Genomic DNA, 26,527 nt, shown 5'->3' on the forward strand with positions numbered 1-26,527 from the left:
CTTCACAGCAGCAGAAAACCTCTGGGTGTGATCACTGATAGAGCCTGAACCAGACACACTCTGTCTCGCGCTGATAAAACACACAGCCGCGCGAGGATGTGCGTGTAATGGGCGGCGTGTGTGTGTGTGTGTGAGATTATTGTTTGCCTCAGACAAAGTTAAAATGGCGTCTTTTCTCAGCTGGGACAAACTGACTCACACATCGCACGCGCGAGTTGTCTTTCCTAATCAGCACGGGACATCGTGGCACATTTTTCTCGGTGCACACGGGTCTAATTTTTCACGCCTAAAACGCACCTCAAACATGCTTGTGCACACAAAAAAATATCGCACTCTGTTGGATAAGGAGATTGTACTGAATACACTCATTACATCATTTCGGTATAAAATGTCAATTTATCCGTCAATTTTTTAAAAATTCAATACATCCAAAAGACCTCTTCGTTGCGTACCCCAATATCACAACTCTAATTTTCAAAAATTCAAATAGCTGTGACCGTTATTTCTTGATTGCTGATAAATCAAAACGTCTCTTCAGATCTGAGAGTCGGTTCCCAGCCTTCACCTATAAAAAAAAAAAAAATACACTGATTCGAAGATCCATCTAATAAACTCGACTCAATGATTCGACTCGTTTGCGAACGCCAAATCTTTTACTTCAAAGGATTTTAAATAAATAAATAAATAAATAAAAACCCTTTGTAGATTCCTGTGGTAAGAAAGTTAGGATTATTCGGTCTCTCTGCGTTTCGAAAATAACTACAATACCAACTATTTATATCTAGGTGAGTTCTTGAATTTTAGGTGTTAACAAGCTTTAGCTCGCTTCAACTGTGTACACACACACACACACACACACACACACTATAGTACACAGTTTGCTAAATGGGAAAAGACTCGGAACCCACCTCAAACTCTAGCCAAAATAAAATATTTAAACCACCCCAAACTTTATATTAAAAAGTGTTGAATTATGAAGTGAATGACAAGTTAGCTCCATAAAAATCCTGTCAGGTTAGCTACGGTCAGCTAGCTGTTCCCCACGAGCTAATGGTCGAGTGGACCAGTAGTGGTTTTCTCTTGTCTACAATTCAGTCACACAAGTGAAAATTCACCCTAGTTAGGAAAATGTTAGCCCAAGTCTTTCCAAAGACTACCAAATAAGTTCCACATTTATCATATACATGTTTTTTTCCAAAATATTTTTGTATTAAATTCTTTTTACTGCACCACATTAAGATTCCCTTCAACAAACAAACCACAAACTACAGCATTAACACACCGTTAAAGTAAAAACCCTATCACTCATTTACATCTATCTATCTATCTATCTATCTATCTATCTATCTATCTATCTATCTGTCTATCTATCTAAGGGGCGTAGCTTGGGGGGGGGGGGGGTCCTGGGGTGCTCGTGACCTCCCCCCCTTTGTCGGACAATACATTTTTTCAATAGCTGCATAAGAATAATAGAAAAGCGCCCACTGTAATTTTTCTAAAAAATTTTTTTTTAAACTAGATTGTCACCTCAGCCTCATTAGGGGTTCTATATAACCTTGTATGGACTTCCTGTGGTTTGGGTGCGAACACCCAGTTCTGCGCAAGCGCAACACGACTGCACTAGAAAGCATGGCCAAGCTGCCAGCGTAGCTGCGAAGTACAAGTATTTCCTCTTGTGTTAATAATTCACCATGTCAAAACAAGCGAAACTTTCCTCCTTTTTTCGATGTGAAGAGAGGTAAGCAATTTATTATATATATATATATTTTTCCATGGGTGGCACGGTGGTGTAGTGGTTAGCGCTGTTGCCTCACAGCAAGAAGGTCTGGGTTCGAGCCCCGTGGCCGGCGAGGGCCTTTCTGTGTGGAGTTTGCATGTTCTCCCCGTGTCCGTGTGGGTTTCCTCCGGGTGCTCCGGTTTCCCCCACAGTCCAAAGACATGCAGGTTAGGTTAACTGGTGACTCTAAATTGACCGTAGGTGTGAATGTGAGTGTGAATGGTTGTCTGTGTCTATGTGTCAGCCCTGTGATGACCTGGCGACTTGTCCAGGGTGTACCCCGCCTTTCACCCGTAGTCAGCTGGGATAGGATCCAGCTTGCCTGCGACCCTGTAGAACAGGATAAAGCGGCTAGAGATAATGAGATGAGATGAGATATTTTTCCATCAAAGTTGCATTTTGTGGTTTCGAAGCGAAGTTTTAGTGCCGTTTCTAGAACACAGCATCAAGAAACCGTGGAAGAAACAGTGATAATGGAAGAGCCGGTTTCGAAGCTGCCTAAAACTAGCAATGGGAATTATTTTTTGTTACATAATGCACTCAGGCTGCCAGTCAGTGTGTGACCCCTCCCTTTGAAAAATCCTAGCTACGCCCCTGGACACACACACACACACACACACACACACACACACACACACACACACACCTACCTGTGCAGAAGTCTCAGGCACTATTTTTTTTCATACAAACTTTGTTAGATTTCGATTTTACGACTTTTACATTATTGAGCTGGTACAAAAATATTTTAGAGTCCAAACGTTCATTTTCCAGCACAAAATTAAATGCTACAGGAAAAAAAGTTTGTATCTGATCAGCATATTCCATAAGAGACACTTTTCAGATGAAAAAAGAAAGCATAATGAAGGCTGCTGGGTTTTGGTGTAAAATGAAGAAGCGAGTGTGACGGTCAAAGTGTCCAGAAGAACTGCGGCTGGTTCTGGAAGATGCTCAGGAAAACCTACAGATCATTTCCGCATAAAACTGCACTCACTGGACCTCAGACTGCTATTTTTTTTTTTTTTTTAAAGCAAAGGGTCGTCTCACACCAAATACCGACTTTGTTTCATTTATTATGGCTCACTGATTAGTTTATAGTATTTTTTTTAATGTTGAAATATTTCATTATTTTTTGATCTAGTGTAGTCTACAGCATTTTTTATTTTATACACACACACACACACACACACATATATATATATATATATATATATATATATATATATATATATATATATATATATACCAAACAGGTAAAATTGACACATGCATTTATCACCAACAACTAAAATTACATCCACATTAATAAATGTTTAAATGTGGATATTGTTATAATTGTTTAATATTACTATTTTAATATTTTAAGATTTTTAAGATTCTCAACATTCTCAAAATGGTGTAAATAAATTTTGCTTGTTTGTGTGCATGGATTGAATAAGTATTCAGTGCAAGTCCATTTTGATTTCATTACAAGAAACACAATTTAATACTTAACGTGTTAACTTTGCTGCTTATTATTTTAGTTTACTTTTTGTGATGAAAATTGCAATATTTATCTCCAATATTTGTAAGAAAAAAAATATATAAAAAGTTGTAAAATTAAAGGCCCCCCAGTGGTACCGCTGGCCCATCCTGGCCATCCCCCCATTTATAATAGTGTTTAACCACCACTGGAGCATGTCCCTCATCCTTTCGTTTCCTCTCTCGCTCACAGCACCATGCAGTCGGAACGGCCTGTCGAGAAGCAAAGATCTGCGAGCTCAACTCCAAATGCTGTTTTCCCTCACGCTAAAGGTGAGTGCCTCGTTCTTATCTCCTGCAGCCACTTCAGTCACGGTGGGTGCGAGGGGAAAGTGCGGTCGGATATGAGAAATATTGAACGAAGGAAAGCATGAGAGAGATCTTAAAGAAGCAAGAGAGTGAGAGCGAAGTAGATAGAGAGAAGAAAGACAAGTTTGAAATGGCACCATACACACTGAACTATGTCTAACAGGAGCACATGGTGATCAAATATACCATGCACTGAGAGGCTCCGGGTGAAATTATGGATTCTCTTCGGTAACTGGCATAATACTATTTTCGAAAATAGTACTGTGCCAGTCACTGAAGAGAACCCATACTCACTGGTGCCTCTCAGTGCAGGATATATTTGATTTGTATCCCTCATCAAAAAAATTCCAAACTAAAAATATTAACTACAAAGAATTAGAAATAAATCTGAAAAAAAATTAGGAGGAGGTCTTATTAGCGTTATAAACTCGCTGGAGGCAGCCATGTTTGTTGTTTCCATTGGAGCGACCTTCAACCTGCGCATGTGCAATGTACCATACCAGTGTTTCCTCTGCCATTATATTGGGGTGGCCCCCACAAATCCCCCCCACCACACACACACTTTAAAGCTCAGAGGCAACGGTTTTAATTTTATGCACATTTGAAACTTTATATGTTAAAAAACCCTCAGTAATTTTCTCCTGGTTCCAAGAAGTATTGTTAATAAGTAATAATTAAAATAAGTTAGCGCGGATTGCGGCGAATTTCTGTTCGGCTATTTTCGTGACCACTCGGCGCGTGACGTCATTTAAGACAAACAAACCGCTTGAGTTGAGTCCACTTCCGTTTAGTTACATTACCGTTTGGCTTGAGTGCAGACATGCGTTTGGGAATTTCCAAAAAAAAAAAAACCCATGCCTTATTGCTGTGCAGTGAACTGTAACAACGGGACCGGTTCAGGAAGAAGGTTTTACCTTTTTCCGAGAGAGGAGAAGAGGCAGAGAGAGTGGATTGGCTTTTTCCGGAAGAGAAGAGGCGGAGCGAGAGGGTTGGTTTTTTCTGAAAGAGAAGAGGCGGAGCGAGTGGATTGGCTTTTTCTGAAAGAGAAGAGGCGGAGCGAGTGGATTGGCTTTTTCTGAAAGAGGAGACGAGGCGGAGAGAGTGGATTGTGCGTGTGAAACCAAATCAAGCAGTCAAAGAAGAAACGGAGCAGCAACGCTCAAGCAAAAAGGAGAAGATTGGAGGGAAACATTTTTACTTTTGCTTGCAATTGACAAGTCAAGAATCCTGAGGGATCCTGTACAATCACTGTGGAAATGAGACAAAGGGATATTTCCTCGCTTAGAGTCGGCTATAAATGGTATAATGCCGCGGATGGCAGGCTAATGTGGCCTACCGGCGCACTGTCCAGTAATCGTTCCCTATATCCACTAGGGAGGCGGTTTAATTATTCTTCAAAAGGGCTCTTATTTAGTATTATGACGAAAGTAGGAATTTATCATAACTACCAGGATAAATCGTTTGGGCGCGAGTCTTGTTGAGGTCCGGGGTCACCGCGATCAGAGTTGGCCGAGTCGCTGTCCGATTCCGAGGCCGCACGGTCAAACCAGTGAGCCACGTTCACCGATTGCTTCACAACGGCCATAGGGTCATACAGATACGGTTTCACCTCTCCATATTCAATTTGGAGAGTTCCTACTTCAAAATTGCTCTTGCTTTCAGATATTTTACACAACCTCTCACGACCAACATACGTACACGTGTGCTCGGTTCGCAGGTAAACACAGAGCTGCTCCGTCTGCTTGGCTTAAATGACGTCATGACGACGGGCCCCTGGCGGTGAAAGTGCGCATAAGTGAGATGTAAACAAACCTTCAGAAATTGGGCAAAACAGTATATTTTAACCGTTTTATTCAATTTTAGGGTGCAAATTAGACACTAGGAAGATTGAATTCACTTTTTGGGTCGTTCTTCTAGACAATAAAGTTGATATTCTACGTTTCACCTCCGACCCTTGCCTATGACCTTTAAGGTCTGCAAAAAAACCCCCCCAAAAAACAAACAAAAAACCCCGAGTGCAGTTCTGTTGTAAACACTATTCTAATTGTTGTTCTAAAACAAATGTGAAGACTTAAATATGACTCCTGTAATGGTTTGTTCAGGCCCAAATACTCTAATAGGAGCCACGGGGAGGGGTCCTGCAGGGGACCACCCTCATCCCCCCCCCCCAAAAAAAAAAAACAACTAAAACAAAACACTAAGCTGAGGGGAAACACTGCATGCTATTGCTTGCTTCACTAGTCATGATCTTGACACACACACACACGCTTGTGGAGCCACAGCTGTATAGCTTGAAACTGTGACATCAGTTCATGGTATATTCAGGATATACCACGACTGATTCACATCAACCCCTTTTTTTTTATTTTAAATTTTGGACATCACGAGATACGTTGCTTAAACAATGGTGGAACTATTTTATGTCATGTGAGCCATCCTTGGCCAATCCTTGCGCAGGAATTTTTTGATGAAGGATATTATAAACAATATATGAATGACGGTTATGTTCAACACACCAAAAGGTATGCATGCAGATGATCCGTTACTCTGGCCAAATTTTTCCACTTTTTCATGATACTGTATCCCACAATACAACACGGTTATTTCATCTTTAAACCTCCTAACTGACCGCTGTTAGCAACGACTCAATAGCTTGAGAGTCTGTAGTTGTAATGGCTGTGGATATTATTTAAAAGATATTATTTACATTTAATATTTATATTTCCTTAAGATATCTTTATGTTAGAGACGATCTTTACATTCGGTGGTTGCTATGGTAACATTGCGTTTTGATTAAAAACTAGAGAAATGGGACAATGCAAATCGATGCTCAGATACTGAAATCACTCTCGTGTTGATCTGCATTATAATGATGGACTCTGATATTTTTAACGAGGGTAAAAATATGGAGATGTTCCTGGGGCGTTAACAGTTTTTCAAGATTAAAAAACATTCAAAATTAAGGCTGTAACGAGCCAATGATTTCCAACGAAGTGCATAAAATATTAATATTTTTAAATCCTGTACTCGCAAGATGATTTGCTTTTGACTATGATTCTTTTAAAAATAGTCAGTCTCTACGACATCAGCGTTTGCAAAACCCCAGATTCTAAAATGACTCAAATCACTCTTCGGTGGTCACTAGTAAGTGTGTTTTTCATCTCATCTCATTATCTGTAGCTGCTTTATCCTGTTCTACAGGGTCGCAGGCGAGCTGGAGCCTATCCCAGCTGACTACGGGTGAAAGGCGGGGTACACCCTGGACAAGTCGCCAGGTCATCACAGGGCTGACACATAGACACAGACAACCATTCACACTCACATTCACACCTACGCTCAATTTAGAGTCACCAGTTAACCTAACCTGCATGTCTTTGGACTGTGGGGGAAACCGGAGCACCCGGAGGAAACCCACGCGGACACGGGGAGAACATGCAAACTCCACACAGAAAGGCCCTCGCCGGCCACGGGGCTCGAACCCGGACCTTCTTGCTGTGAGGCGACAGCGCTAACCACTACACCACCGTGCCGCCCAGGTGTGTTTTTCTTTAGTTGAATTCTGGTTGCCATGGTTTCACTGGTAGCGAGGACATCGCTAGCTACAGAATGTATACATAAGCAGTTCAGTTAAAAATAAAACCAGGAAAGAAATGCTCAAGTATTAAAAAAGCATCCGTGTAGTACATCTCTGTGTACTAGATGTCATGAGCTGAAAAATTTAGCTCTGCTTTATTTTTGACAGGAAGAACACCGGTGCTGTTCGCTTTAGAGTAAATTAAACCCTTCAAGCGGCACAGCGAGTATCAGCGAGATGATGTTTCACCGCAACACCGTCCTTCACTCCCATTGGTCATTTCACTTGTCATTTGCATAAACTCGGCTCAGGTTATTTTGTGTCGCTCATCACACCCTCTACACCCAGCGTAGGGAACACTGTAGAATACACAATATACTACGTGTCCCATTTGGAACACAGCCATCCATTACCAAGAAATCCTAGGAGACAGAGAAATGGAAATCAGGTCACACTGATAAATGTGTCTTTGAAATAGAGCTGGACACAAACAGAGTGCAGTCAAGCGGAAGGCACACAAACACATACTCAACACACACACACACACAAAAGCAGTTACTTTAATGTAGTCGTGCAAGAGCGGAGTGCTTCTCTGAGTAATTACGGCTCTCAGCGTGAATAATCAAGAGAGCAGATGGAGAAAGAGAGAGAGAGAGAGAGAGCATGCCAACACTAATACTCATACACACAGAGCATGCATGAATCTTTCACTCACACACACACAAAAACTATCATGCTTGGACACACTCAGTTACACACACCGTCTGAACCAGACCTGCTGTTTGTTTCTTCCACATATTCACATTAGCATTAGCACTAACAGCTTCTCCATCTTGTGTGCTTTTCTTTTTTAAATTAAAAAAAAAAAACAAACACACACAAAACCCCCCATAAAATTATGCCCACTTCCTCCAATACAAGACATATTTTGGGCCAGATTTACTAACGGTTTGCGGCATGCACAAACTGTCTTTTGGCGTTAAAAAACTACTGTCAGGGTTTACTAAACACACACACACACACAGTGCAAAGTTTACGATGGAAACACGTGGACAGTTATTTTTGCGGATGACCTCATTGCATATGGGTCTGTCTCAGAAACTGGGTGCTGTGGGGGTACCCCATTAAATGTACTCACAGTCAGTAAACTATACAGTTTTGAATGGTGACGTTGGTTTTAATTTGAAATAAAATGATGTAAGAAATAATACAGATAAAACTAAATCTTTGATGTGAATACTCTTCAGAATTTGGCAAAAATTCTGCAAATTTGTGGAAAAATGGCGGCTTGATCTGGGACATGATAAATCTCTCTCTACATCGCATTCCCTTAAAAAGGTTGAAGTCCACTGAAAAGTCTACAGTTATCACTAATTGTATTTTAAGTTGTAACTTTATACACCTAAGGATTGGTGCGCTCACAGAATAATCATAACCGTAATAAAACATCATGCAAAATATTTGATCACCGTCGTAACTCCATTTTCCGCAAACCCAAAACCAATACGATCGTGTGTTTTGATCTAAACGGAAAGCCTCAGGGTCAAGGTCACGACCTCACCAAAAGTAGGAACTTAAAATCACTTTATATTTATAAAGTTATAAATCTGCGATTTTGTTTTTTAAAACGAAAGCTGAAAGTTAGGTATAGAATATGTTTCTTACAGAATATGTTCCGATGGTAGCTGGTCTTGTATGAATTTCTGAGCTATAAAATGAGTCGTGGTCTATTTTTTACCGTAGCGTGTTATTTGTGTGCGGGGAAGGACACACATTAACAATTTGCATGTGTAGAATGGAATTTTCCACTCCAACAGTTAGAAGTTGATCGTGCTTCCATTTGCGGTCTTTCTGTTACGCGGGTGATCTGTTCGGACGTTATCACTGAAAAGGTGAGTTTTGACAGTTTTATTTTGTTTTAGTCTTGCAGCGTAAGGCAATACTGCTTCGGGAGTATGGGGTTCGGGGCTCTTTGCTAAGGGCTGTCCGGTCCCTGTACGAACGGAGCAGGAGTCTGGTTCGCATTGCCGGCAGTAAGTCAGACCTGTTCCCAGTGCATGTTAAACTCTGGCAGGGCTGCCCTTTGTCACCGGTTCTGTTCATAATCTTTATGGACAGAATTTCTAGGCGCAGCCAGGGGCCGGAAGGAATCCTGTTTGGGAACCTCAGGATTTCATCTCTGCTTTTTGCGGATGATGTTGTCCTGTTGGCTTCTTCAAACCAGGACCTTCAGCATGCACTGGGGCAGTTTGCAGTCGAGTGTGAAGCGGCTGGGATGAGAATCAGCACCTCCAAGTCCGAGGCCATGGTTCTCGACCGGAAAAGGGTGGCTTGCCCTCTCCAGGTTGGTGGAGAAGTCCTGCCTCAAGTGAAGGAGTTTAAGTATCTCGGGATCTTGTTCACGAGTGAGGGAAGGATGGAGCGTGAGATCGACAGGCAGATCGGTGCAGCCTCTGCAGTGATGCGGTCGCTTTACCGGTCCGTCGTAGTGAAGAAGGAGCTGAGCCAAAAGGCGAAGCTCTCGATTTACCGGTCGATCTACATTCTGACTCTCACCTATGGTCATGAGCTTTGGGTAATGACCGAAAGAACAAGATCGCGGATACAAGCGACCGAAATGAGTTTCCTTCGCAGGGTGGCTGGGTGCTCCCTTAGAGATAGGGTGAGAAGCACAGTCACTCGGGAGGAGCTCGGAGTAGAGCCGCTGCTCCTCCACATCAAGAGGAATCAGCTGAGGTGGCTCGGGCATCTCTTTCGGATGCCTCCTGGACGCCTCCCTGGGGAGGTGTTCCAGGCATGCCCCCCCAGGAGGAGGCCCTGGGGAAGACCCAGGACATGCTGGAGGGACTATGTCTCTCGGCTGGCCTGGGAACGCCTCGGTGTTCTTCCCGAGGAGCTGGCCGAGGTGTCTGGGGAAAGGGAAGTTTGGGCTTCCATGCTCAGACTGCTGCCTCCACGACCCGGCTCCGGATAAGCGGAAGAAGATGAGATGAGATGAGTATAAGGCAATAGAATGTTTCTTTTGCATCTTACTTTCATATTTCGTAGTGTTTGCGTATTTTTGGCCAATATTTTGCAACCACGGTCAATTTAGATCGAACTTTTGATAGAATCTACAGCCAGTCATTTTGCCCCGCCCCCGCCTCGCACGGTAGTGATGTCCCGTTGCTCGCGCGCCGCAGCAGAGACCCGTGCGACCTTCAGCCGGTACAGTCGCTGTTCTTTTACCACCGCCGTTATTCTCATCTTTCCGGTGCGTTCTTGATTTTTCCATTGTGTCCTAGTTCACCATATCAAATACCCAAACTGTATCATATTATTCATATTTAAGTGAATAATCAATTCAGTCATCATAACTTGGCATTTTTAACCCAAGCAATCAAAAAAAGGAAATTTATTCAATATTTTCACTCATCTGTGAAGGAGGGGCTTTAATTCTTCATGCTGTAGTTATTTTATATGGAAATCAATTTTACAAAAGCATTTGAATTGGAATAAAAAAATTTTCCACAGTGGAGGCCAGATAAAGCAAGATGCTATCTTTATTCTTATTAAACATGACAAAAGAAACATTGAGTGTTAGGTAAATGCAAAAAAAAAAAAATTAGAAAATTTATTGTTTGACCATCATGTCCCAAACGAGAGAGCAGTTTCTGAGACGGACCCGGACGTATTTATAGGAGGTTCCTTTTCAGAGCGCAAAATTTGAGGAGAATTTTAAAATGAACTTTGCAACGTGATTTACTAAAGTTTGTAGCACTCGATTTCCTGCTCATTGCGTCATTATTTCACACTGACACAAAGTGTGAAATAATTTTTCTTCATTTGGCTTTAGATGTCGAGAGTGCGAGAGGGCAAGAGAAACACTGCACAGGTGTCTGTCAAGTGCATCCAGAGATGGAGCGCACAGAAGAGATTTTTGTTTGAATCAGAAACTAATATTTTCTCTTCAAAATATCATTTAATGTGCTTGTGAAAGTCCCACTGTGTGCTCAGGAATGAGGCATAAAGAAAGGGGGGGAGTGCATGGTAGAAGAGAGACAATTTTCTCCACTTGCGTGATTTTATTTGGAATGCCTGAGGAAGACGTTATCAGAACACATCAATTGCTAAGCAGCATTATTCCGTACCCATTTGCAACGCTGCGCTAATTTGCGCTGCTCTTGGTAGATTGTGTTGGTCATTATTAAAATGAACTGACTGCATCCATGTTCATTAATTTGTGCATTATTAGTAAATCGCCCACAGAACTGGCCACTCCCATCGACGTTTTCTTTGGATTGCAGTCTCACACTAATTTGCTCCATTTAGTTAATCTGGACCTTCATGTCATATTTAGCTGCTTCTTCTTGTTTTTTTTTTTTATCTGAATAGAGCTTTGACAGTGACGTAGCTCACAAGTAATAGATTTGAGCTCCATAAAAACGTGCAAATCTTGATGGGCTTGAAACGACATTATTAAAGAAACTCTCCACCCTGAAACACATGAAATATATATTTGTATACTGAAGTATCTGTTTAGTGATTCTGGTGCCAATTTGTTGGTCGGTGCTGTACTTTCATTACTCCCGTGAGGAGTTAGTGGTTGTATGCTACGCTGACATGACATAGTTTTTGCTAGCGTAGTTACAGTGGCGTTTAATAGGAGAAAAACATTTCCAGTGAAGGTTAAAGTCATATTAATGGGAATTCTTGCACAGAAGTAAAGGAGACCTTGGTGCAAATGTTGGACTCAGAGTCCCAGAATGCAACGGAGCAACACGATATGGAGTGACAGCAGAGACTCGGCTCAGCGAGTTAGCAGTCGAAGTGATGATGAGCGTGACAGAATTGACAGCGGTATTAGCTTGAAATTTGAAGCTTTGGAAGCTGATCAGTTTGAGCAGAGTGTACAGATGAGGAGGTGAGAGAGCTGGACAGACTAAAGCTCCACTGCATCTTTTGGGAGAACTGAAGCGAGGGCTAAATTCCACTGACATGACAGGAAGTCAAAATTGCAGATTGCGCTGGTACATCATAATTATGCTAAGGCCTTTTACATTACATTAATAGCATTTAGCAGACGCTTTTATCCAGAGCGATGTACAACATGCCCAGAGCAGCCTGGGGAGCAGTCAGGGGTTCGGTACCTCGCTCAAGAACACTTCAGCTATTCCTGCTGGTCCAGGGAATCAAACTGGTGACCTTTTGGTCCCAAAGCTGCTTCTTTAACCATTAGGCCATGGCTTTTGTATGGTTTATGAAATTCTAACCAGTTGAGTAATGAATTTCTATACAGATTAACTACAACAAGTATGATGAGCCTAAAGGCCTTTACATACCGGATACGACACAAAGTTGTTTAAATATAGTTACAGAATATAGAATCGTTTAAATATATAATATCTCATTATCTGTAGCTGCTTTATCCTGTTCTACAGGGTCGCAGGCGAGCTGGAGCCTATCCCAGCTGACTACGGGCGAAAGGCGGGGTACACCCTGGACAAGTCGCCAGGTCATCACAGGGCTGACACATAGACACAGACAACCATTCACACCTACACTCAATTTAGAGTCACCAGTTAACCCAACCTGCATGTCTTTGGACTGTGGGGGAAACCGGAGCACCCGGAGGAAACCCACGCGGACACGGGGAGAACATGCAAACTCCGCACAGAAAGGCCCTCGCCGGCCACGGGGCTCGAACCCGGACCTTCTTGCTGTGAGGCGACAGCGCTAACCACCACACCACCGTGCCGCCCCTAATATATAATATATTATATATAATATAGAATAGTTTAAAATCACTGTTATAGTATATGCAAGCTCTAAAACATTAAAATCATAAAGTCTTAACACCTTGTGCAGCAATAAGGCTAATATAAATCTATAAAACTAAGATGAATCACTTAATGCAGCTTTAAATCGAACATTAAATCTAACATTCAATCATTTCAATTTCAAATTCAACACTGAAGAGACTGGTTAAATCTAACAATCCTAAATCACGTGTAGCTATAAAACTAACTTAATTCATGGCTTTAAATCTAACTTTTAATCCCAAATACACGTTGGATATGCAGCTGTGGGTGGGTGGGTGTGCGTCATAGGATGTCAGACTATGGTGTGACGGTATGATGACGTCGGTCAGTAAACCTTGGACTGAGCAAAACGCATCTTAATTCCATCAATATGCATGTGTGTGAGTGAAAATATATCCTGTATACATTTCATATTAGCAGATGTTCTAACAGATATCAACATTTACGCACAACCTTAGGTCAGAGATAGCACAGGGCAATATATTCTGATAGAATGTTCCGAAAGATATCAGTATTACGTCTCGAGCAATGTGTCTAGCTTAGACAGAAGGTCACACAGTAATTTGGTCAAGTTACACAGGAGACAGAAGAATTCAATGCCTTCTAGCTGAAATAGTAAAATAGAACAGAACAGAACAATATTAAGAATAAATCCTTACAATTTTGTCACAAAATAAATTACTGCCTTCTTGGACAAGAATAAATACTTACAATTATTTATCCTTACAAAGGAATAAAACCTTACATGAGGCAAATAATTCGTGGGCATAATTTTCGCACACGGAGTCCAATATGGTTTTTAAAATATTGTGCGTTTCGTTTCATGCTTGTTTCACTCTGGTTCTGTGCCGCAATTGTCAATAGCATCCTGAGCGAATGATGTAGTCGTGCTGTAGTGATGAAAAGACATGCTCTCGAGAATGTTTTGTATACACCTATCGTTGAAGCTGAGAGATGGGATGTTGGGCAACAAGAAAGCAAGCAACGCTCGTGTGTGGCATGTTCATGGGTGAAATACGGCCACTCAGCTCCTGGCCGTCAATGACGCTGGCACGTAGCAGACGCTCGCCACTACAGGCTGTTTTATTGGTGGTCACCCCGTTCTGCACAACGTGATTGGTTCATGCGTTTATTCGTGGCGCAAAAGCTCAGAAAAATCGACCTGGTTGTGAAAAAAACATGTTGCTTCGTCCTTGCATAATATTCACGTTGTGTGAGAAAGTATTCATGAAAAACAACGTCCAAAAAAAAAAAAGATCCCAGTGTGTAATTTTTAGTTTGGAGAAATCCTCAGGCGTTCAGCGAGCACCATGGAAAGGGCCCGAGGTGTCCCCTCTGGCAGCACTTGTATCTCAAGTCTGCCTTTTACAGCTGTGTGCTTGTATTAGACTTTGCCTTACTTATTCCAAAGTACCTTTTCTTTAAAAAGTGTCTGTCAGCATAAAAGTCCCTTTAGGCTCAAAACCGTGAGAAATATGAGCTCGGTAACTAACCAGCAAGCTGAGTTAGCCAACGTTAAGTGACATTAGGCTAGTAAGCATGGCAGGACTTCGGCATGGGGGTGTTTCTAATTTGCATATTCATGTGTGTTCTTCGATCATTCATAGTAATTTCTTATGAATAGAAAAAAAACCCATCAACATTTCTTAAATGACATCTTTAGTGCAATTTTAATAAATGTAAAACATAAAGGATCAGTGATAATCTACTAAAGACATAAGCAAATGACTGCAGAAGCGAGTCTGCTCTGCTATCCATTACAAAACTGGAAGACAGCCGAATAAAGCAACAACGTCTTTGCAAGATAGATACGTTTTCATTCCTCTTCCAAACGCTCCTGGCAAAAGCTTGATTTAACAAGTTCTGGTGCATGTTATTTGTGCCAGACTGAAACTGTGGGTGGATAGAAAGCAAAAAAGTTTCCACTCTTTCCTTCAGCATTTTGTTTTGTTTTTTAGCAGGCAAACTGCCATCCACTAATTACGCCAACAATCTTTATTATTCAAGAACACATTGTCTGAAATGGAGTGTTTTAAGCGTCATCGTGTGAAGAAGCATCATATGAAACTAAGTGGAATGCATCATGTTTAAACGTTCATGGTGTACAGAAAAATGATTTGAATCCAAAAATCCGTCCAACGGTTTACAATACGGCCGCATGGATTTACAAGCCATAATCTGATTTGGATCAATGCTGACACCCAGGTTTAAGCTCCAAGTCCAGATACAACACCCAGACGTGTTTCACGGGTGTTCTCGTTCTACACTACCATTCAAAAGTTTGGGGTCACCCAGACAATTTTGTGTTTTCCATGAAAAGTCACACTTTTATTTACCCCCATAAGTTGTAAAATGAATAGAAAATATAGTCGAGACATTTTTCTGGCCATTTTCACAAATGTGATGCTCCAGAAACTCAATCTGCTCAAAGGAAGGTCAGTTTTATAGCTTCTCTAAAGAGCTCAACTGTTTTCAGCTGTGCTAACATGATTGTACAAGGGTTTTCTAATCATCCATTAGCCTTCTGAGGCAATGAGCAAACACATTGTACCATTAGAACACTGGAGTGAGAGTTGCTGGAAATGGGCCTCTATACACCTATGGAGATATTGCACCAAAAACCAGACATTTGCAGCTAGAATAGTCATTTACCACATTAGCAATGTATAGAGTGGATTTCTGATTAGTTTAAAGTGATCTTCATTGAAAAGAACAGTGCTTTTCTTTCAAAAATAAGGACATTTCAAAGTTACCCCAAACTTTTGAACGGTAGTGTACAAGTGTATTTGGGAAGATTAGTCCATTCCCCGCCCAAGATTAAGGCTACATCCACACGACAACGGCAACGAGATGTTATTAAAAAAAATATCGCGTCCACATGGGCAACGGATCAGTAAAATATCAGGTCCATATGGCAACGCAACGCTTGCTGAAAATGATGCAATACACATGCCACACCTCTAGGGGCGCTGTAAGACGGTCCCATCGGAGACACCAGAACAATAGAAGAAGTAAGGACGCATGCGCATAAACTATTATGCGCGAGACTTCATATTAGCCACAAAGTCAGAAAAATCTGTTCGTAAAGTTACGTTATAATGACCAAATACAATGAAAAGTATTTTTCCAGTCTCACCTGTGAAAGGTAATCCCATGTGATCTCGTTTGGACGGCAAACCTGTTGGTACAGTTAAACGCAGCACATGAATGGGGCATCTTTATTCTCCGCTTTGCCCCATCCAATATGGCGGCGAGGATGACGTATGATTCTACGCGGAAGGCGGCATCTTTAATGGTCCGGAATAAATTGAATGCTACACGTTGATGGATTAATTTGTTCTTCTACGCCCTTTTTGAGGAATGTATTGTAGGACTTAAACCAACATCTGAAGAGGTGAGATCGCTCCTTTTTTTTCCCTATTTTTGCTGGAGGGATTGACTCTGCCCTAAGGGCTATTCTCTCTCTCTCTCTCTCACTTTGCACCATTACACAATAAATATTCACAGTGAAAATATTTTGTAAGCGCGTTTCATGAACCAAGTTATAGGATTTGTTGACAACTCGCATCGAGTTCGTTACACTTCTACCCGGTGTGAAGTACTGACAGTCATGTGGTTGTGATGTCATCGTAAACAAATCCGTTCTACTCATCCAGACGACCTCGCAACGGCGCCGTTGCCAGATCTTTCCACTCTGGGACCCGTTCTCAAAAGATTTCGTTTTGGGCACCCAAAACTCCGGTGCCGTGTGGACGCCAGGCCGAAACGATAAACAATTTTATCAGATTCACCTGAATCCGTTGCCGTGTGGACAGGGCCTAAGTAGGCAGGTTAGGCATTTGAAAAGGTTTCATGTTAACTCCTTGAGCCCACCCCACATTCTCACCCATGGTTTACAGAGCTCCATCTCCAGGATCTACAGTGGCCCAGAGAGTAGAATGTCTACAAAAGGACTAACAGGAGCCTAATCCAAACACAAGCAAGCATTCCAAACTGGAAATCTTTATTCCAGTTAGGTTTTTTCCAGCCACTTAATACTTCGATTCCTGGCTTGAACTGTGATATTTGATCATGTTGTACATATTTTGCAGATTATTTATACATGGAAGAAATAAATTGCACACTGAACGCTACAGAACATGGACAAATCATACATAGTAACTGTGAACAGTCACTTCCCCACCAGCCTCTCTTTTGACGTTAATAATAATAATAATAATAATAAATTTTATTTGGACCGCCTTTCAAGATACCCAAGGACACTTTACAAAGAGTGTAAGAATTGTAAGTAAAAGTCAAAGTAGAACTCGTTAAAAGGCACAGAAGCATGACACAGAATCAACAACAAAGTAAAAAAAAACACAGATGATGCAGCAATACAATTAAAAATAATAATAAAATAAAAATTATTAATAAAAATAATAACCTCAATCATTCAGCATTATGATGAGAAAGCAAGGGTAAAAAGATAAGTTTTGAGCATGGTTTTAAAAGATGAAAGGGAGGTGCATTGACGCAATGAAAGTGGGAGGCTGTTCCAGAGTTTGGGGCCAGCCACACTAAAAGCCCCATCACCCATAGATCGGAGATTTGTGGAAGGGGTGGTAAGGAGGAGTGTATCAGAGGAGCGTAAATTTCGGGTGGGTAAGTATGGAGTGAGAAGACTAGAGAGGTAGGTGGGTGCTAGGCTGTGCTGGGCCTTGTAAACAAGGAGGAGAATTTTGAAATGAATGAAATTTAACAGGAAGCCAGTGTAGCTGATGGAGGATGGGTGTGATGTGATGCCAAGGTCTAGTATGGGTGAGGAGTCTAGCTGCAGAGTTTTGGATGTGTTGTAGTCTGTTTACTGATTTACTTGGAAGCCCAATGAGCAGGGCATTGCAGTAATCAAGTCTGGAGGTGATGAAGGCATGAATTAGGGTCTCTGCAGTGGGGAGGCTGAGTGAGGGGCGGAGTTTGGAGATAGTTTTGAGATGAAAAAATGCTGTTTTAGTGATGTGTTTTATGTGTGAATCAAAAGAGAGAGCTGAGTCAATGATGACGCCCAGGTTTTTCACTTCAGAGGAGATGGTGGTGAAGTAACCTGGGATGGAGAACTGCGCAAGATTTAACTTCTTCAGCAGTGTTGGAGTGGCAATGACTATGGCTTCGGTCTTATGATTGACAGGGATCCCAGCAATAATTGAAAAAAATAGAGGAATGTAAGAAACTATCACCGGGCGGCACGGTGGTGTAGTGGTTAGTGCTGTCGCCTCACAGCAAGAAGGTCCTGGGTTCGAGCCCCGGGGCCGGCGAGGGCCTTTCTGTGTGGAGTTTGCATGTTCTCCCCGTGTCCGCGTGGGTTTCCTCCGGATGCTCCGGTTTCCCCCACAGTCCAAAGACATGCAGGTTAGGTTAACTGGTGACTCTAAATTGAGCGTAGGTGTGAATGTGAGTGTGAATGGTTGTCTGTGTCTATGTGTCAGCCCTGTGATGACCTGGCGACTTGTCCAGGGTGTACCCCGCCTTTCGCCCGTAGTCAGCTGGGATAGGCTCCAGCTTGCCTGCGACCCTGTAGAAGGATAAAGCGGCTACAGATAACGAGATGAGATGAGAAGAAACTATCAGCAGGGGTCAAGGGGGCTGCCTGAAGCTGTTGAGATTTTAACATTTAAAGATGCCATAGAACACATTTTTTACATAGATTTAACATAGAAAAGCAACAGAATTTAACCATAATGTGTATCTATTTGATGCCATATTTTGTAATCAATGACATAAGTGGCAAAAAAAAATTATAAAAATTAGACGAAAATGTAGCTTTGAAGAATATACTTGCCTACATATTCCACTGATTGTTATAACAATAGCATCCATAGTTCATCTCATTTGTTTATTTTTTTTTGTTTCAAGTTAATGTCAAAACTAGTCTAATATAAGCCACATTCATTTTTCAAAAATCATGAATATGAGCAGAAATCAATGATTCAGTAATATTAGATATATACATATGTACAGCAAATACTGGAGATATTTGATTTAAACCTCTCTCTTTTTGAAAGGTTTCACTGCAAAGAAATTTAATGCTCTCTTCTGGGGTGCATTCTGTCTTTCCTCCAGTTTTCTCTGCTTTTGTTTCTCTGATCTTTCCTTCTGCTTTTCTGATGTTCCTGCAGGGCTCTGAATTAAGTTCAACGCATTAGAAACAAAAGCACGAACGGAGTTAAAACATGTTTTCTAGCAAATGGGCCCAGGCATATTGTTTTCTTGTTCTATCACGTACAGTCTCGCGGTCAGTGTTGCCAGATACTCCTGACGTTTTCCAGCCCAAAATATGTTCAAAACCCGCCAAAATGCACTTGAAACCCCCCAACTGGGCGGAGAACCGCGCAATCTGGCAACACTGCTCGCGGTATTTACATCAATTTAACTTCCGAGTGTTCCCGAATGTCAACGAGAACCAACGAAGCCGACGAAAACATCGCTAAACAAGCAAACCAAATCAGAACGTATTCTGCTGGTCATTTTACTTAAACATATTTTTAATGGATATACAAGAGATTTAAAAAAAAAAAAACACTTTCGCTAGAAAATAGTGGAATTCCGCTAAATAGCGGACGTCTGGGATTGAGTTTGAGAAAATTGTGTAAGAAAATCCCCCCCCCCCAAAAAAATGCAGTTTATGTTAAACTGCAAAACATATCCTCTGACCTGAAGCTTTTCCTGTGAGTGGAGAACTCGCGTTTAATTAAACTGAATCATATTAGATCCATCCCGAATCTAAATTAGATACTGTATTTTATCTGCGTCGTATAATCTGGAAGGAGATTGACACTCGAAGCTTTTTTTAAAAACTTCTGTGACTTGTTTTATATCTGTTAACACCAACATGTCCACACTCCCAACGTTACGGTGTAAAATGTTCTCACTCTCACTCAGACATCTTACTGTCCATTATAAGCATATTCATTCTGTCTGTAACTGTAATACGGCCGGAAATCTCCCTGAAGTACACATGCTTCACCCCAGACCACTTTCGACAGGCTGATGCATGGTTACGTTCGAGTACACGCCGTCAGAATTTCGATGCCTTGTACAGCTCTGGTGGTGTACTCATAAATGTAATTACTTTTGTTCTTTATTTACTTTTTGCATCCGTTGCAGCTTGCAGAGCACATTAATAAATGTAATTTAATTTGAATTGGTTTAATTGTTAGCCTCAAGAGTGATTCTTCTTTTTTTAGCATCACTGCCAAGAAATACACTTAGTTTTAGTCACAAAAGGGCCAAGATCCAAGCTGGACTTGTTTCCCCACTGATGAGTTTCATCATTTTATCCTAATGAACAGGCCACAGCTATTTTTTATTGAAGACATGTTCATCTCCTGGGCATTTATGCTTTTATTACCCGTTCTGCATGCACTGAAAAGTACAAAAAGCAAAAATGTCTTTCATTATATTCTGATTTCAAATGTCTTATAGCAGATGTTATAGTTTCCTTTTATTTATTTATTTTTTGTAGTGTCATTTTATTAAATTTCTGTTTAGGAGAATATTTTTCACTTGCTTTCATTGATCTTGGCTGCTCTGTGCGTTGTGTGTTATTTGCTCTGTCTGCAAATGTAGTGCGAATGCAAACGGGCAAAAATGTGGTGGTGTGTAGTAGTAATAACTGATGGCATGTACACACCTGCAGGGGTTGCAAAAAGACCAAACACACACACACACACACACACACACACACACACAAACGGACCTGTTCTGGTAGTAATGAACAACAGATATGAACAGTTGAAAGCATGGTGTGTGTGTGTGTGTGTGTGTGTGTGTGTGTGTGTGTGTGTGTGTGTGTGTGTGTAGGAATGATGTCGGGGACACATAAACCCATCTGCTCATTCTGACCCATCTGTTCAGCCCACAAACACACACACACACACACAGCATGTATCCTAGCATACATTTTGCACCTGTACTATTTTACGACTGCCTCTCTGGAGCCTTGTTTAGAAGTGTGTGTGCGTGCATCGAGCTCTGACCTTCTCTTGCCAGTGCAGCACTCCAATGATGATGAGGATAAAAACACACACTCCTATCAGTGCTACGGCCGTCAGCAGCACAATATTACTGGGAGTCAGATAGAGTTTAGCACTCCAACTGTGGAAGAGACAGCGAGAGAAAGAGAGAGTGTTGACTTTTAGAATGCTTTTAATACATCGTTTTTAAATATGTACATGTTTTAAAAGCCCCATTTCAGTTCTAATCCAATTTCACATCCATATGAAGTCCAGTTTAGTTGAAGCAGAGCTTTTCATACAATAGATGTCTTTTTTCTCAGTCTGACCTGAGAGAGACAGCGGCTCCCTGCCGGTCTCAGAGGCCGTGGCGTTCCGTTCACTCTCGTTCTCTCTCAAACCATTTACAGCTGCTACGCCTCATATATAGCCATAAGTTTCAATATTTAATTAAAGAAAAGGAAAGAAAAATGCATGTATAAACTTGGAAGAGTTGGCAAGATGCCAGAAAGCTCTCCATGCGTTCCATCTGTACTCAGTGCATGCACACAGAGAGAGATAAAGCAATGGACAGATCGATAGAGAGAGAGAGAGAGCACGCAGGCATGAGAGACCATGTTTATAGTCTCCTCTGAGAAAACTGCTGCGTTAACACACTCGATCAGCAACATCACATATTGATAACATTTGATCCTGGTTCTATCTAATTAACATTAATTAAACACTAACCACAATGAATGAACCTGTGTATCTTTGTTAGAATTTATGGAAACGTGTGTGTGTGTGCGCGTGTGTGTATATACCTGCGAGGGTCACTGTTTGGATAAGGAATGACGATGAGCTGAGAGTTGGGGATGATGGCAGTCCATTCCTGTTTCCTCATGTCCTGCAGAGAGGCCGAGGGAAATCAAGAGAACAGAAGAGAGAACGAGGCTAAGAGAACACCACATATCAGCTACACTACAGTACCATTAGAGGAGGACAGTTAACCTGGTTGTCCTAATGTAACCCTGCCATCTAACCATAACCTACCAAAACCCCATAGTTCTACTGCACCCCCTTCCATCCCATCATTCTAAACCCCATGGTTCTACTGCACCCCCTTCCATCCCATCATTCTAAACCCCATGGTTCTACTGCACCCCCTTCCATCCCATCATTCTAAACCCCATGGTTCTACTGTACCCCCTTCCATCCCATCATTCTAAACCCCATGGTTCTACTGCACCCCCTTCCATCCCATCATTCTAAACCCCATGGTTCTACTGTACCCCCTTCCATCCCATCATTCTAAACCCCATGGTTCTACTGTACCCCCTTCCATCCCATCATTCTAAACCCCATGGTTCTACTGTACCCCCTTCCATCCCATCATTCTAAACCCCATGGTTCTACTGTATCTCTTTCTATCCCATCATTCTAAACCCCATGGTTCTACTGTATCTCTTTCTATCCCATCATTCTAAACCCCATGGTTCTACTGCACCCCCTTCCATCCCATCATTCTAAACCCCATGGTTCTACTGTATCTCTTTCTATCCCATCATTCTAAACCCCATGGTTCTACTGCACCCCCTTCCATCCCATCATTCTAAACCCCATGGTTCTACTGCACCCCCTTCTATCCCATCATTCTAAACCCCATGGTTCTACTGTACCCCCTTCCATCCCATCATTCTAAACCCCATGGTTCTACTGCACCCCCTTCCATCCCATCATTCTAAACCCCATGGTTCTACTGTACCCCCTTCCATCCCATCATTCTAAACCCCATGGTTCTACTGTATCTCCTTCCATCCCATCATTCTAAACCCCATGGTTCTACTGTACCCCCTTCTATCCCATCATTCTAAACCCCATGGTTCTACTGTACCCCCTTCCATCCCATCATTCTAAACCCCATGGTTCTACTGCACCCCCTTCCATCCCATCATTCTAAACCCCATGGTTCTACTGCACCCCCTTCCATCCCATCATTCTAAACCCCATGGTTCTACTGTATCTCCTCCTATCCCATCATTCTAAACCCCATGGTTCTACTGCACCCCCTTCCATCCCATCATTCTAAACCCCATGGTTCTACTGCACCCCCTTCTATCCCATCATTCTAAACCCCATGGTTCTACTGTACCCCCTTCCATCCCATCATTCTAAACCCCATGGTTCTACTGCACCCCCTTCCATCCCATCATTCTAAACCCCATGGTTCTACTGTACCCCCTTCCATCCCATCATTCTAAACCCCATGGTTCTACTGTACCCCCTTCCATCCCATCATTCTAAACCCCATGGTTCTACTGCACCCCCTTCCATCCCATCATTCTAAACCCCATGGTTCTACTGCACCCCCTTCCATCCCATCATTCTAAACCCCATGGTTCTACTGCACCCCCTTCCATCCCATCATTCTAAACCCCATGGTTCTACTCTATCTCCTTCCATTGAACTATAACCCCATCATCCTATCAAACCCCCATCGTTTCACTGTAACCCCACCGTCCTTCTCAAACCCTGCAGTTCTACCATATCCCCCCCCCCAAAGCTCTACCATATCTCCTTCCGTCCTGTGGTTCCACCTATCGTTTGTCTATAAGCCCGCTGTCCTACTGTGACCCCATTTTTCTACCGTATCCCCTTCATTTATGGTAACCCTGATGTTTTATCGTAACCAGTCAGTCCTATAGTAATCCCACCATCCTACTGTAACCCCTGCCATGTCATCATAACTTACACCTTCCTACCATAACTCCTCCACCTTACCATGGATTAAAGCAAAAAAAAAAAAATTATTTGACTGAAAATTTACCAGGGGGGTGGGGGGTTATGGGTGGATTTCGATGAAATTCTGAGAATGGTTAACTTAGAACTGATAACTTTATTATCAATTAATTAATGGATTAATATATTCAATTTATTGCACTCTCTTTCCATTGCTTCCGTATATTATTTTTTGTGGCAAACCACACAAATGCAAGCGCCTGGAATGTTTAGTTTTTTGCACCATGAACTAAACGGCTTTCCGTTTTCACCTATTTCGTACAGCCAAGCCCACCTCCACTTGTTTTTTTACACCTTTATCGATGGCAGACACATCAGTGCCTTCTTTCATGTAAAGCGCATCCATGCTGCCGAGACCGAAAGCAGAATGACATGCTCCTCTATGCTCGGCGTCAATATAGAAAAAAGTTTGACTCTTCGCTTAAATTAAAATTATAATTTGACCTTACTTTGTGTTGAATACGACTTCAAAAACAATTCAAGATTTTATTAAGAGAAATATTGTGGCCAACATGAGTGTTAAGTTACCTAAAAGATCGCGTGAAGTTGGCTGCTATCTACTTTGCATTCATTCTCATTTTCCTCCATCATTTCATAGGCCAGAAACAGATGTTTTGACGTAATTTAACTTAGTAGGCTATGATTATTATTTAACCGTAGTCTTCTCGACATTTTGGCTGTTTGGGGCATTGAACGCTGGTGTATGATTTTCAGGGAATAAAGTTTAGCGCATGTCGGAACATCATTGTGCTCGCAGCCTCCAACTCCTCAAACGTCCTTTAAATTGTGATATAATGTAGGCTATAAGGCACGGTTCTAACATATCTTACACACTGGCCTAACGAAAATAATAATTGTTGGGGCGTCTGCTGATTTGTTAGCTATAAATTTAGGTCTAATTACTTCTGACAGTCTGCAAGCATTGCACCGTCGGGTCTTCAAGTCTGTCTGAAGCAGAGGAGCGGGCTTTCCGGGGTTTATTTTTTCGTTTTTTTTTTTTTAACATGCTCTATTTCTATATGTCCAGGTTTGAACCAAGTCATTTTGGCAAGATTTAATTTAATACAAAACAGAAATGGTCAGACACAAGCACGCCAAGCACATGGGAATATATTTTGCCAATTTTGACAGCGCATGTTTTTTTAATGCCGCACCGTAGACGGCGAACGTTTAAACATGATCAAACATAGGAAATGAATGACACAAAGCATGGCTCAAAAACAAAAAAGTTAAATAAACCCTGCTGATAGTTGGTGGTGTTGCAACACATCAGTGTTATAACCCAATCTCTACCCAACCACCCGTCATTTTAATTCTCCTCGGATCAGCACCGACCTCACATTTGGCCTTGGGAGAGTTCAGTTGACGTAAAACTTTAATCCATGCCTTACTATATCCCCCATCCGTCTACTGTAACCTCTCTTTCCTATTACAACACTGCCGTCCTACCATAATCCCACCTTATAATGCTACCTTTCTACTGCACGTCTTCTTGTCCTACCCGAACATCACCATTCTACCATATCCCCCTTCATACTAACTTAATCCCAGCTTTCTCCCACAGCCCCCTCTGAGCTACGGTAACCCTGGTGTCCTACTGTAACCCCATCATCCTCCTGTTACCCTGCCGTCTTGATGTAACGTTGATTGTAATTCTGGTATCCTGTCCTCCTGTTACCCTGCCAAAGAGCTCCATCATGTGATTACAAGCTAATTAAAAATAAAAAAAGCCTCTATATAGTGAAGGTGTGGTGTTGAGAGGCCCCTGATACATTCAGCTCTATGGTGCATCTGCAGAAGCTCATACAGCGCAAGTGAGCATAACTTACCGTTATGAGGTTTAATGTACAACACACAGCAGTTCAATTAATTAGTGATATCATTGCCTCTAACGATGCTCATTCAGCAGTTAACTCCAACACTGCTCTCATCTTTCTATTGTTTTGTGCAATTCCTCCAGGGCAAATGGCTTCATTTCCAAAGCTACATCTATAACAATAATGCATGATGATTCTGTTCTCTCACACATTTTAATGAGTGTGCAGTTAGGATGAACTCGGATGCTGTTTTAGAGAAACAGAGTGGATGAAGCACTGTGCAAAGAGTCAAGCTTGAGGAGAGATAGAAAGGAAAGAACAAAAGAGGCAAAAAGCAGCCCTCGAAAAATCTCCCACCCTTACTTGCCCAATGGGCGAGCAGCGCCCAAAACATACTCACCCGATAAACAATTCCACTTGCCCAGAGCTTTATTTTATTTTGGAGAGGACAGAATGCAGTTGATTTTTTTTTTTATTGGTGAAGAAGCATAATTAATGATAAATCCACAAAACCATAACACCAATATATGCAGACACATTCAGAAAGAAAAGTTCTAGTAGCAGACGAATGAATAATTTAGGGTATATTAAGCTGTGACGAGTTTTAAATGAGTATAATAATAATAATAATAATAATAATAATAATAATAATAATGCTGGAGCTTTGTTTCTGTTATCAAAGGAACCCAGTCCTGTGCAAAATGTCACCGTGGAACCAGAGTGTAGAAATGAACCTACAGTTCTAGAGAGTTCTACACAAACACAGTGAACTTTACAACAGCTGCACGCATGTGAAATGGAAATAAACCGACTCAGGCAGGAAAAACTATTTTGGATAAAACTGTGATTGTCTGTTACGCACTGATCAACCTGTGTGACTCAGCTGTGCCTTTGACTCAGGAATTAATGAAAAGGGAACTGAACATTAACCATTTATTGAAATTATTATTACAAGAATGATG

General features: G+C 41.7%; 1 protein-coding gene across 1 annotated transcript in view; it reads right to left on the reverse strand.

Annotated features, from left to right (window-relative positions):
- The window catches only part of itfg1 (integrin alpha FG-GAP repeat containing 1), a 288,511-nt gene that overhangs the window by 7,187 nt on the left and 254,797 nt on the right, over positions 1-26,527 (reverse strand). Inside the window, exons 16-17 of the mRNA XM_060911643.1 lie at positions 21,774-21,856; positions 20,995-21,112 (exon numbers count right to left, since the gene is read on the reverse strand). Of these exons, the coding sequence (XP_060767626.1) occupies positions 20,995-21,112; positions 21,774-21,856 (201 nt within the window). The remainder of the gene's footprint in view (positions 1-20,994; positions 21,113-21,773; positions 21,857-26,527) is intronic.

Source organism: Neoarius graeffei, chromosome 27, assembly GCF_027579695.1.
Source record: "Neoarius graeffei isolate fNeoGra1 chromosome 27, fNeoGra1.pri, whole genome shotgun sequence".
Lineage (NCBI taxonomy): Eukaryota > Metazoa > Chordata > Actinopteri > Siluriformes > Ariidae > Neoarius > Neoarius graeffei.